The sequence below is a fragment of the Triticum aestivum genome, chromosome 2D, assembly GCF_018294505.1.
Source record: "Triticum aestivum cultivar Chinese Spring chromosome 2D, IWGSC CS RefSeq v2.1, whole genome shotgun sequence".
In the NCBI taxonomy this organism is placed as follows: domain Eukaryota; kingdom Viridiplantae; phylum Streptophyta; class Magnoliopsida; order Poales; family Poaceae; genus Triticum; species Triticum aestivum.
In genome coordinates, this window is record NC_057799.1 from 394084428 (window position 1) to 394098253 (window position 13826).

General features: G+C 44.4%; 2 protein-coding genes across 4 annotated transcripts; both read left to right on the plus strand.

The window, feature by feature from the left end:
- Positions 1-258: 258 nt before the first annotated feature.
- LOC123053370 (uncharacterized) lies at positions 259-5608 on the plus strand. The gene is made up of 8 exons (XM_044476833.1): positions 259-599; positions 1522-2088; positions 2171-2277; positions 2375-3767; positions 3870-4097; positions 4178-4411; positions 4494-4747; positions 4838-5608. Exons 1-8 carry the CDS (start codon positions 426-428, stop codon positions 5307-5309), a joined length of 3429 nt encoding a protein of 1142 aa, XP_044332768.1. The 5' UTR covers positions 259-425; the 3' UTR covers positions 5310-5608.
- A 101-nt stretch (positions 5609-5709) lies between these two features.
- LOC123053371 (uncharacterized) lies at positions 5710-13619 on the plus strand. Of its 3 annotated transcripts, none has more exons than XM_044476836.1 (6): positions 5710-6183; positions 6397-6536; positions 7422-7533; positions 11016-11080; positions 12083-12161; positions 12851-13619. In XM_044476836.1, the coding sequence occupies exons 2-6, from the start codon at positions 6510-6512 to the stop codon at positions 12898-12900; spliced, it is 333 nt and encodes a 110-aa protein (XP_044332771.1). In that variant the 5' UTR covers positions 5710-6183; positions 6397-6509; the 3' UTR covers positions 12901-13619. The 3 variants fall into 3 exon arrangements, with proteins under 3 accessions (XP_044332771.1, XP_044332770.1, XP_044332769.1); XM_044476835.1 differs by having other exon boundaries at positions 5715-6183; positions 11019-11080; positions 12083-12168; XM_044476834.1 differs by having other exon boundaries at positions 5720-6183; positions 12083-12168.
- Positions 13620-13826: the final 207 nt, after the last annotated feature.

Genomic DNA, 13826 nt, shown 5'->3' on the forward strand with positions numbered 1-13826 from the left:
CAAACTTATCTGAACCCGGAAACGGAGAAGCAAAGCCGCCGGGAGGGGCAATTCGGTCAACCCAACGCCCCGAAAAAGGGCGCGACCCAACCGCCGAACCGTCCCGAAGCGCCTAACGCCCTGAAACTTACCAAAACGCCCCTCTCTATCCGTCTCGGCTCCGGCCCGAGCGTCCGATCCGCTCCGCGATTCGGGAAACCGCTTCCCCCGGAGAGTACCTGGTACCGCACCTATATAGCGCTACGCGTGGCGCACCCAGAACGGCGCGGAAGAAACTAAACTCGAGAGGCGAGGGGAAAAATAAGGGAGAAACAAGTGGAGGAGTAAAGCAGCGGCGCAAGCAAGGGAGGAGGAGGAGAAAGCGAGGCGATTTCTTGCGGGATTCGCCGGCGAGGGAGACGGAGGGGAGTCTGATCGGTGCGGTGATGGGGGTGAGGGAGCCCGTGGCGATGGAGATACCGGCGGAGGAGGGCGCGGCGGCGAGGGTGCCGCCGCGGATCAGGAGGAGGCTGCTCGAGGGCAGGGCCAGCGGCGGCGGCGGGCCGTCCAGCGCCGAGGAAATCGAGGCCAAGCTCAAGGAGGCCGACCACCGGAGGCAGGTAGGTGTCCCTGTCTGGTACCTTTATTTTTCGCTTTTCCCCTTCTTCCCCCTCACGTTGGATTGCGAAATCAGAGGCGTGAACTGTGAATTCCAAGTGTCGAGGACTGCTTTTTCTTCTTCTTCCATATGCTACTACTATTATCCTCGTCGGTGGTTCCCATCCTTACTGGTAAAATGATAGTGGCGTGTCCTGCTATTGAAGTGGCGTATCATTTTATACTTTTTAAGAAAGTGGTGCTGTTTTTGAAGGATTTTACAGTAACTTTAGACCTGTGAAAGAATTCTTTTGGTTGAGCCTGTTCGTGGGGGTGTCGAAGTAACATTCATTGGGAATTGTTTTGGCGGTAGGTAGGTAGTCGTGAGCTGAAGTTGGTCTCACGGGTGCCACGAATTGCTTTTCTGTTGGATTTTGCCGGTTTTTCTTTTCTTTTCTAGTTTGGAGTTTTCTGGTCTTTGAATTGAAGCGTTTCCCCCCATTGAAATAGTCTCAATTTTATCTGTAGTTCGGTGAAAGCGTAAACAGGAACTGTTAGTAATTAATTTAGTTGTCTGCATCGGTTTATTCCGAGTCTCCAGTAAAAATGGAAAGTTTTTTTAATCAAATAATAAAGGTGAAATTATTGTAAGTTCTAACTGCTTGAGTTAGCAAATTGATTTCAGGTTGTTTCGGTGGTAGGAGAATTATCCTAGTTTGGTAGGATAGTTTGCTTTCATCATCGACCACTTTGTTTTGCTTAGAAGTAACTTGTACCGCTGAAATTTTAGTTGCAACTTCTGTAGTTCTGTTGGTTGATGTAATCCTGGCAGGAGCTGTAGAAACAACTAAATAATTATGTGTTATTTTGGTTAAAAGTAAGTTTGAAGTGAATTAGCGATACATGCTTGATCAAATTAACTCATTTTCAATTGTTTCTCTGCAGCAATTCCACGATTGGTTATCCTGCAAAGCAAGGAAGAAGCCACGGAGCCCATCGTGGTCGTCTCAAGAGGAAGATTACGGACAGCGCCTTGAAGCCAGGCTTCAGGCAGCTGAGCAGAAAAGGTTAAGCCTCTTGGCAAAGGCACAGAACCGGTTAGCCAAGTTGGATGAACTCCGACAAGCAGCAAAGAATGATGTGGAAATGCGGTTTGAGAAGGAGAAGGAGGAACTTGAGACTAGAGTCGAGTCTCGTGTCCGACAGGCCGAGGAAAACCGTATGCGCCTTCTGCATGCAGATATGCAGAGGCGGGCCGCACTGAAGGAGAGAACAGAGAGGTCCCTCGTGCAGAAGGCGACATCTGAGAGCAAGTATACAGAGCGGGTGCGATCTGCTATCCTGGCAAAGCGTGCTGCTGCTGAGAAGAAACGGTTGGCGTTGTTAGAAGCTGAGAAGAGGAAGGCTCGTGCTCGGCTCATGCATATTCGACAAGCAGCCATGACTGTAAGCAGCCAGAGAGAAGCAGAGAGGATTAAATTGAAAGAACATCTGGATAGCAAACTTCAGAGGGTATGTGTTGTCATACATACGCTGATTACAATTTTAGTTCTCCTGTTCTGCTTCTTATCTGATTTGTTATCTTATTGAACAGGCCAAGAGGAAGAGAGCTGAATATTTGAAGCAGCGAGGAAGTCCATGCAGTTCTGCTCATGCCGATTACATCAAGCATGCCGATTTTCTTTCAAGAAAGCTTGCAAGGTATTACCCTCATACATTAAATTTTCCTTTGAATTCTAACTATTTGGTTGTATTTGCACGTTCGAGTTAATTGAACTTTTCTTCTCGTATATTATAGGTGCTGGAGAAGTTTTGTGAAGTCCAGGAAGACAACACTTGCCTTAGCTCAAGCTTATGATGCTTTGGGAATTAATGAAAAATCTGTGAAGTCAATGCCATTTGAGGAATTAGCTATGTTGATGGGATCTCCCACAGCTCTTGAGGCTACAAAGGCATTACTTGATCGGTTCGAGAGGCGTTTGACTCTTTGTCAGTCAGCAAATTCATCATCTGCAGAAAATATTGACCATCTACTGAAACGCCTTGCGACTCCAAAGAGGAAGGCACCTCCGAGTAGGGACGGAAGAACAAGGGTTGCAGCAAAAAGGCCAGCAAGAACTTCTGAAACAAGCAGGTTGTCTAGATATTCACTGAGGGTGGTACTCTGTGCTTACATGATCCTGGCTCATCCTAGTGCTGTTTTAAGTGGAGATGGTGAGCAAGAGCAGCTACTCATGGAGTCAGCAGCAAACTTTGTCAGGGAGTTTGAGCTATTAGTTAAGACAATACTCGAGGGACCAGGAAGAACCTCAAGGCAGCCATCTCTTGATGGTGCTGAATCATCTAGTTGCCAGAAGTCTTATGATGTTGCCAGCCAAAGTAAATTCAAGACTCAGTTGGTTAATTTTGACAAAGCGTGGTGCACCTATCTTTACGGATTTGTGGTGTGGAAAGTAAAAGATGCAAGATCATTGGAGGGTGATCTTGTTAGGGCTGCATGCAAGCTTGAGCTGTCAATGATGCAAACATGCAAGTTAACTGCCGACGGGCAGTCACACAACCTCACCCATGATATGAAGGCGATTCAGAAGCAGGTTTCTGACGATCAAAAACTCCTAAGAGAGAAGGTTCAGCATTTGAGTGGTGATGCAGGCATCGAGCGTATGGACTCTGCTCTCTCAGATGCAAGATCAAAGTTCTTTGAAGCGAAGGAGAATGGAAGTCCATTGGCAGCACCTGTTGCAAACGTATGTACCCCTCTGCGCATTGATTCATCTGGAAAGCTCCCGCCTACTGAGGTCAATATGAATTCCAAAACAGATGCTGAAGGATCAAGGTCTGTTGTGCGATCCCTGTTTGGAGCTTCTGGAGCATCAAGCAGCACATCACCAGTGAATCTGCCAACAGAGAATGAGCAGATGGTCAATGAGATGCTTCATGAGGATGGTGGTGCCATTGCTGGCAATTCTAATGATGCTCGTACCATTGAGAAGGATTTCCAAGACAAAGTGAGGGAAACAATGGAGAAAGCTTTCTGGGATGTGGTTACCGACTCGATGAGAGGAGACAAACCTGACTACAGCCAACTGATCAACCTGGTAAAGGAAGTGAGGGATTCGTTGCACGACTTGGCTCCCAAGGAATGGAAGGAGGAAATCTATGAGAACATTGACCTCGAAATTCTATCCCAGGTAAGATCTGAGTGTTTTGCATATATAAGTTTGTCATCGTGTTCCTTATTTTTTTTCTTATTCATGTAACATTGACATAATTTTGTTCCTGTACAAATGAAGGTACTCGAGTCAGGCTCCCAGGACACCCAATATCTGGGGCAGATTTTGCAGTACTCTCTGGATATGGTCAGAAAGCTGTCTGCTGCGGCAAAGGATGATGAGATGAAGGCAAGTCATGACAAATTATTGAGTGAGTTGGCTGCAAGTTCTGAAGATACTGATAATGGAGTCAGCTCGTTCGTCATTGCTGTCATCAAGGGCCTGCGGTTCACTCTGGAAGAAATAAAGGTGTGTCGAGTGTGTTAATACATTAAACTTGTCCTATAATTAACTGCAGTGGAATTCTAACATTTTTCCGTTATATACAGCAACTGCAAGTAGAAGTGAGCAAGGCATATGTTCAGCTGATGCAACCGACGATAAAAGGCTCTGCTGGAGTGGAGTACCTGCAGAAGGCTTTCGGCGATCGCTATGGACCTCCTGCCAATGCGTCAGCTTCTCTCCCTGTAACTCTGCAGTGGATTTCAGCATCAAAGAGCATCGTGGACGGAGAATGGAGCGAACATCTGGGCTCTCTTTCAGTTCTTCCAGCAGCAAATCATGTAAGTTTCTAACAACATCAGCAGCATAGCGGCATTCTATTTGTTATCTGGTTCCTGACACTAGTTTAATCCTTTGTGGCAGGCTCAGCCCCTTGTTACAGTGCTCCGAGCTGGCCATGGAGCTCCAACAGCTGCTGTAGCTTCAGCAGGTAGTTCAGGTTTACCTGAATGCAAGGGAGAAAAGATTGACAAGCTTGTGAGGGTTGGCCTGTTGCAGCTTATTAGTGGTATGGAGGGATTACAATTGCAGTCAACTCCTGAGAGCTTCCATCTCAACTTCCTGAGATTGAGGGCCGTGCAGGGCCAATTTCAAGAAGTGATTGTGATGGCTACGAGGTAAACTACTATCTTATACTCATGTTATTTTAGTCTAGTCTGCAGGATTAAAACTTGAATCTGTGCTAACTGAACTTACTGTTTGTGCAGCATGCTCGTCCTGCGTCAAGTCCTGATGAGTGAGAATTCTAAGATCACTCCTCCGGAGCTGGAGACTGTCATCTCAGAACTCTTCGGCGCTCTGGTGAAGCTGCTGGACAACTCCCCGGAGGCAGGCACTGAAGAGATCGTGGAGGCGATGATGAGCGCGTCGGCCTCAGCCGGCTCTTTGTCGGACGCCAAGATTCAGGCAAGGAGGCAGATAATAACCCGGGTGCTCCTGAAGAGCCTCCAAGCGGACGACGTCGTCTTCAAGAAGGTCTCCCGGGCGGTCCACTGCGCCTTCCGCGGGGTCCTCCTTGGCGGCAGCGGTGCCAAGGGCCAGAAGCTGGCGGATGCAGCCCTACGCCGCGTTGGCGCGGGGAAGCTCGCCGACCGGGTGGTTAAGGCGGCTGAAGTGCTCATCAGGGTGGCCACGGTCTCGGAGAAGGTCCACGGCCCGTGGTACAAAGCGCTCGCCTGAATGTGAATATAGCTTTACTTTGGTTGGTTCTGTGAATACACACGTTGGGTCGGGTGTAAATTCTTGTCCCGCTGGATGAGGTGGGAATAAGTCATTGTACAGAAATTAATTAGTAGTTCAGGATGTTAAGAATTCTTGGTGTAGGGCAATATATGGATGTCCCAGCTCCAGAGTTTAGTCAGTCAGGGCCCGGAGATGCTCAATGGCACCTGGGTTACGCCAATGATGGTGCAGTCACTGTAATAGAACTCAATAATGTTAGTAATTGTCTATGATGCAAATATATCTCGTTTGTTTGAGCAGTCGCATCATATGGATTTATCTGTTAAAGGCTCAAAACATCTACTCCCTCTGTTCCGAAATGTATGTCGTTTAACGATTTTGCATACAAAATTTCCTAGGCTACCAAATTTCCTGAGTTTCCCATTCTACCCCTGCCGACCGACACATTCCCCTGTCTCGCGCCCGACGCCGCCCAGCACTCGTTCCCCATCACTCGTCTCTCTCTCGCGCCCGACGCCGTCCTCTCCCCGTCGATGTGCCCTCTCGCCGGCATCTTGCTCCGCACCATCGCCTAGCTCACCGCTCCCAACGCGCCACCCTCTCAAACTTCGGCAATGCACTGCTGGGCGAGGAGTAGATGCAGAAAGCTGCCATTTTTATGCGCCGGCAACGCGCTACTGGGCGAGGAGGAGGCGCGCGCTGGCGCTAGATCTGAGTGCGTTGGCGCTCGATCTGCTTTGTGGAGAGGCATGAAGGAGGCGCTGAAGCGGAGCCGGAGCGGCGCCGGCGCGGGCGTGAAGACGGCGGCAGTAGGAGCTGGAGCCCGAGCAGGTGGAGGTGGAGCCGCATCTGGACCATGTACTGCATCAAGGTCTGACCCCGTCTCCTCTTTGATGGAACAGATTCTTCTTCTTCTTCTTCCCTTTGAACAAGACCTTTGAACTTGATAACCGGCCGGCCGGAGTAGATTGGTTGAATTTGGGTGTGTGGTAACTGCAGCTTGTTTTCCTCTCACCATGGGGCTGGGTAAACTGCATTTATTAGTTAAACTTCCCTAATTTGTTTTCCTCTTTGATTTGGCCAGATGGATGGAGTAGAGAGCCTAGAGTAGGAAAGAGCCTTGGACAGGAGCCATGGACAGCGCATGACAGAGCCATGGACAGTGCAGCATCACAAACTTCATTCCTGTAGAACCTGATGCAGCGCAGCATCACAACCTTGATGGTAAACTTTGTGTACACATCTTGGTAAACTTTGTTGTGTTGTGCCAAGAGTAGATTCCTGTACTGTTCTTTCTTGTAGTGGAGCTAATTTTGTGTCTTCGTTAATATTCTCATGAACTTCTGTAGCTTCTGTTACCTAGTCTTGGTCATGAATCTGCAGCTTCACCTAGTTACCTTGTGCTGCAATTTTTGTTATAAAGTGCTAAACTGGTATTAAGCTCAAGTAGCTATGCTCGTACACTGAACCCTGAACATTACACTATGTTTATGGATACTGAACTGGACTGAACCAGAGTGCTCTTTTCCTCAAAAACTTTATTCAAAAGCATCCAAATTTCTGTGAGTTGATATACTGTGATTTCTGTGAGTATTTACAATTAGTAAAAAGGTAGTGACATGTGAAATCGAGCCAAAAACAAAATACGTTCAATTTTTTCGTCAAAATTCCTCAAAAAATTGATTGAATTTATCTCAAATCCAGAAAACAAAACTTAAGAACCCTGGGCTGAAATCAGGTTATATCACGAATGGCATTAGTGTTTCTAATCATATCTCTAACCTGAATATGGCTCTTATTGCTTAAACCGAAGCTGCAGTTGTTCGACCATTAGGAAAAGAGATCAATTACTTGTTGGTTCTCGCCTCTTTATCCACCACAAATTTCTGTCCTGCAGAAAGGACTTCCCTATGCTGCAAAATAAACAACATGAGATCAATCTTTCATACTGACAGTGAGAAACAACAAATCATTGGATTGATCAAACTTGTCCTGGATCAAAAAAAAAATCATTGAAACTTATTCTCATGAAGCTTCTGTAGCTTCTTTTAAAAGTTCTCGTCTGTAGCTTCTGTTAACTTGTCTACTGAAACTCCTTGCATGGTAAAGGAAGGGGGCCAGGACATGAAGGGAAAAGCTCCTGCCCATATCGATTCAAGAGGAGAGGAGGGCCATGGAGGGAGAAGCCTGCTGCTGCAATACGTACCTTGTCGTCCTCATGGTATTCTCCAACTTCTCATGAAGTTTGTGTAGCCTTCTGTTACTCATGAAGCTTCTGTAGCCTCTGTTACACATGAAGCTTCTGTAGCTTCACTAGCTTATGAATCGTCTTTAGCTTCTGTAGATTAACAAAGAAGTTTCTCATGAATTCATCACTATGAATCTTCTCATGAAGCTTCTATTACTCCAACTTTTGTAGCTTGTTGAACTTCTGTAGCTTCAGCTTCAGAGTAGCTTGTTAATCTTGCAGTTCCCTTGCTAGTCATGAATGTTCATTGCTTTGGCGAGGGAAATTCTGTAGCTTAGTCGTGGTGCAGCTTCTGTAGTTTTATTAAACTTCAGAAAAATTGTCTTAGGTCTGCATGTGCTTCTTCAGAAAATTGAAAATTTAGTGTGTGTACCTTCTGTACTTATGCAAGTGCAACTTCTGTTACTCCAACTTCTCAAGAGAGGAGTAGTTTTTTTAGGAATTGTCTTAGTCAAGAATGTGCAGGTTTTGTATCTGAAAATATTTAGTGATTCACTAAAGTTTTGTCTGAAATGAAGTTGTAAATCTGGAGTCAAAATTTGTCAAAATTAATTGAAGTTTTGTCAAAATTTGAAGCATATTTTCTGACCTCTGGTAAGTTTCAGTAATATTCAGTGTACTGTAATTGTTGGACATTACAGTAATTTCAGTTGTTGTTAACTGTTGTAGCATTAGGAGTACTGTAAATTGAGTGCAAGCATTAGGAGTGCTTGCATTAAGAGTATCTTCCAGTTTCCTCTCTCTCTCTCTCTCTCCAAATTTTTGGTAGTGATATCCTGTAGAGATTTAGTGATCTCCTGTAGCTTCTGTAGCTTCTTCAGACTTGATTCACTAAATTCACTAAAGCATGGAGTAATTTCAGTAAAATCACGATAGGCCATACAAGTAAAATAGTGTGGAATTTTCCTTAAATTAAAATTAAAATCGTGTGGACTCGATGTTTAGTTTTAATTAAAATTAGGAGTAGGAATAGTTCTTGGAGTAGGAGTAGGAGTAGTTCTTGGAATATGAGTAGGAGTAGGAGTAGTTCTTGGTTAATTAAACCTTTTCATTTAATTAAAACTAAACTAAACTACTCTTCTCCTCTCCTCTCTTCTCTTTCTTCTGTCTTCTCTTTCTCTTTTGCCCTCTTACAATAGTGCAACAATATGAGACCTAAATCAAATAAAACCAAATGAAACTTTCACTAATGGAGTACTCCTCTTTCTCTCTTCTGTTCTCTTCTTTCTTCTTGGAGTGCTTGATTATCTTCCAGTTCCCTCTCTTCTCTTCTCTTCTCTCTCTCTCTCTCTCTCTCTCTCTCTCTCTCTCTCTCTCTTCCAATGCCCTCTCCACTTATCTCTTAATTAAACAAAAATGATCACACAAATGATGCACTCCACACAAAATTAAATGAAACTTTTCAAACAAAAATGATCATATATATGGAGTAAAATCCAGTCCATAGAAGCCTTTTGCAAACAGATGGAGTCATTTCACATGGGGTTTTCCGAAAATGATCATACAAATGATGCACTCCACACAAGTCTCTTCTCAAGGAGTTGCATATACTCCACACAAGCCTCATCTCTAGGGTTTACATATACTCCACACAAACAAGTAGTTACACATACTCCACACAAATAATCACAAGCAAGTCAAGCATCTCAACAAGCAACTCCTCAAGCATCTCAACAAGCATCTTGATAAGCATCTCAACAAGCAACTCCTCAAGCATCTCGACAAGCATCTCGACAAGCAACTCCTCAAGCATCTCGACAAGCATCTCAATAGGCAACTCCTCAAGCATCTCGACAAGCATCTCGACAAGCAACTCCTCAAGCATCTCAACAAGCAAATCCTCAAGCATCTCAACAAGCAACTCCTCAAGCATCTTAACTAGCATCTCCACAGGCAACTACTCAAGCATCTCAACTAGCATCTCAACAAGCAACTCCTCAAGCATCTCAACAAGCAACTCTCTCCATTATCCCAAGATTGTGCAGGGCATTTACATATACCTCTCGAGGGCATGTAAGTCTTGGAGGCAGCATCCCAAGGTTCTCTAGCCTTTCCTTGTTCGCACGGGGTATTTTATACCCATTGGCCCCCGCATGGTTCAAGATTTCAACCATGCAAGCTTGTAGAGATAGGAAAACTCTGTTCAACTTGTAAACCTCATAGTTTTCAAATTCATCTAGCACACCCTTGATAAGATCCTGAAGCGTTCTAGGGCTTAGACAATCTGTTAGAGATTGCAACGAGTTGAAGAACCCAAGGTCAAGTCCATTCAGATCAGGGCTATTGGCAGGTTGTTGAATTAGTCTGATATCGAGTCCCGTTCTTTCCACAGCTGCTACAAATTCTGGGTCGTTAGGCAAGATATGAGGCTTAGCGTTGTCTTGCTGTATATAGATGGTTTGCCCAACATCATTCTCAGGCCAAGATGCTTGTATTGCTGGCAGTAGGTTCTCTATCATGAACTCTCTCATTACTTGCCTGTTGACTTTTATGGACTTTGTCTCCAATGTTCCTCTGGGCCTGTTGTCGCTTCTCCTCTGAGCCGGAACTTCTTTCACAAACGGCCAAATTCCATTTTTTCCAGAGAAGGTCACATTTCCTTCGTTATCCCACCTCGGCCTAGCAACAGCTGTCAAGAACATAACCTTTCCAATACAACTGCCGTTTTGCAGAGTTCTCGTAGGCTCTTCCTCCCCATACAGCAGATAATAGTTCCTTTTTTTCTTGGTCATATAAAACCATTTCTCATCAATATGAATAATGTTGTGCATGGTCTTGAATTTTGGCCTTCCAGATTGTGTTGTTGTCTCATCAAGCATTGACAAGCAAAATTTCATTCTATCCTTCTTGTTCTTTTCATTCAGAGTTGGCTTCAAATAGTTTGTATGCCTCTTTATCAACTTCAGCATGAACTTCTGGTGGAGTGTCGTAGGGCTGCACCCGAGTTGCCAGGCAAGTGACCTAATAGTAGACCTCCTGTTCAGTGGGATGGTAGGGATTTGCTCTAGATTAATGTCTTTCGGCTTTCTTCCACAATTTCCTTTCCTCTGACTTGAAACATCTACGTCCAGACCTTCAGCAATTTGCTCCATCGCTTTCTTCCAAATTCTTTGTATATTCCAAACACCCACTCCAAAGAAATCAGCAATATTTTTCTTGTCATCTCTCTTAAACTTTCCCCCTCTACTCATGCACAATGTATGCATTGCAACATAAGCGGCATATCTTTGCTTGTCATCTAGGATATCCCTTTTCTGAACTGCTTGCTCAACACCTGCACAAAGAAAATATATGATCAAATGGAGTACAACAATGCATTTACACAAGTCATTTGAGTCATTTACTCTCTACTCATGATCATTTGAGTCATTTACCTGCATGTTGAACAATTGCATCTCCTACATCTTCGTCCATTTCATCTCTCACATCTTCGTCCATTTCATCTTCATCTTCAGCAGGTGGGGTGTACTTGAGGTCTGGGAGATCCATGTTCTCCGGGCAACTGAAAAGAACTTTCAAGGTAAGAGGTTGAACTTTCAAGATGCACACCAGTACATTTTGGAAATGAAAATGATCAATTGGAGCAGTACAACATTATTGCATACTTTGTTTGCACTATTCTCTTGCTTGCACTGCTTGTTTAACGTTAAATGATCAAATGGAAATGAAAATGATCTTGGAGTAGTTTAGTGTAGGACTTGGAGTAGTACATGAAACTTTTCCTCAAACTGAAATTAAGTGAAACTTTATGACTGTCAAAATATCCAGCAGGTTCTAGTAGAGGTTCATCAATAGCAAGTGTAACTATTGTACTAGCAACTGTAGCAAGTGTGGAGTATTGATCCTTTCCAAATTAACAATCCAATTTCAGTATCAATGATATTCACTGCAATAAGTTGACAGTACTGCTGCATTTAATTTCCATTTGACTTATGCAAACTGAATTTGACAATATTGCTGCATTAGTACATTCAGATTCTGTCAAATGATGTAATAAAATCAAGATGTTTGGTCAGGTATTATTACAGTAATAAAATCTCTTATCAATGATGTAAAAATACTCAAATCTCTCCCAGCCAAAAGATGTTTTGTCGGGTCTTATGACAGTACTACTCCAGTCATGAACCTGTTTTTGTTGTGTGTGTGTTCTTAGAAAAACAATTTACTCCAGTCTGTTTTCAGTAGCTGTCTCATGACCCTTTAATGAGAAAAAGAACATGTGTAATCCAGATGACAGCATTTTCAGTCTATGATTTTTATTTAAAGTAAATCAACATATCAACTGATGGCAGAGGTTCTTTCAGAATTTATTCGGTCTTTAAATTATTCTGTCTAAATTATTTTGCTCTATTCTTCCCCGTGAATTTAGCTTCTTTTTTTCCTTTTACCTCCATGCATTGTTTACTTGATTATTCATTCAGTAAATACTCCATACTTTTACCTCCATTCATTCATCATAGAGTATGTTGAGTCATACTCCACCAGATTGTGACTTGTGACCTTGAACGTTTTTTTCCACCAGATTGTTTTAAAGAAGGGCTATTGGAAAAAGATGTGTGAGAGTATTAGTGACTCATGTGTGGGCATGCCGCACCTTTCAGGTAGCAGGTTGGTCTCTCAACATTTCTCCATTCAAGTCATTTCCCCTAGTGTTTTTTCAAAGCACTACTGCAGATTGCATACTAAGAATGACCGGAGTATTTTATTTACATCAAATAATGTCAAACAGTTTAGATTGTTCAGTCATACCATAGTGTTTAAAAGTTTGGACATTCTGAAGATTCAAATAAAAATAGACATGTGCACACTTTACTTGATCATGTCGAGTTACAGGTGAAAGAGACCCTCTTATGGGAATAATGAAGTACATAAATGATAGTGAGTTCAAAGTAAGGCTGGGGTAAAATTTTCGGAGGCCATGCTCTATGTTTTACCACTACCCTTCCTGATATTCATGCTCCTGATATTCATACTCCTATTCCTACTCAATTTTACCTGAAATGAGAGTAGCAATTATTTCTGCCCGTTAATTCATACTCCTACTGATTTGCAGTACTGATGAAACTAAGTCCAAACCTGTGCTAAATTGACAGTACATGTTCAATTTTTGTATTGACAGTACAAGTCCAAACTTGTATTGACAGTACATGTTATACTCAGTGTTCAATATCACTGTTCAGTTTCAGTGTTAAATTTCAGTATTACTCCAAGATTGTACTGCATGCAATTATTCAAATTATTTAAGACAGATGATTGCAGCAATTTTATGATCATCAAATTGTTTACTCAGATGCAGAGGGAGTAATGGGCGAGGAGATGAACCTAGGCGAGCAAAATTGAGAACTCTAGCTAAAGCAGCTCCTGCCCAGCGGCGAGGACTTCAGCGGCAGCAACACCTGTGCATGGGGAGGAACAGCCCCTGGGCGCGCGCAGGCAGCAGCTCGCCTCCACCAGCGGGCGACAGCAGAGCACCAGCTCGCCTCCACCAGCGGCCGGCAGCAGAGCAGCAGCTCGTCTCCACCAGCGGGCGGTAGCAGAGCACCACCTGGGTGCGCGCGGGCCAGGAGGAGCCCCTGGCCTGGGAGAGGAGGAGCGCGGGGGTGGAGATGGAGGTGGAGGGCGGGGGTGGAGGTGGAGGTGGAGGGCGGGTGGCGGAGCCGCGGAGGCGGAGGTGGAGCGCCGGGGCGGAGGCAGAGGTGGAAGACGCTGAGGAAGAAGACTGACTGATTCAAAGTTTGAACTGGGGGCATAAATGTCCATTTGCCCATTTTCACCTGGTTGGAACATATTCCCCAGCGACATACATTTTGGAACAGAGGGAGTAGCTCTTTGCTTCAGAACAAACCTCAAGGATGGAGAAAAAGCCCTGACCAAATTCATCAAACGCAAAGTAATCAAGAATTCAGGAGTAAACTCCCAGGGTTTCTTGTCTGGGCAATTTGCCACAGAGTGACCCTGACCATAGCCATCACACTTCAAAGGAGTGGATAACGATGCCAGGATAACACTATTTTTGTGTGCATCACTACCCAACAATGTCTCTGCTTCATTGCGCTCTCTGATTTTGGGAGACATCTTCTTTGGGGGCAATGCAGGTATAGAACGACGGTCACCACCAAGCGAGGACTTGCTTGCAGTGTGCTTGCACCACAGGAAACGGTGTGTATGCCGACGGCCAAAGCCGTCGGCAAAGGCCCCAAAACTGTCAGCATACAGCCGTCCTCTTTGATACCCTCAGTAAAGCCCGGATGGCCGTTGGCGTACAA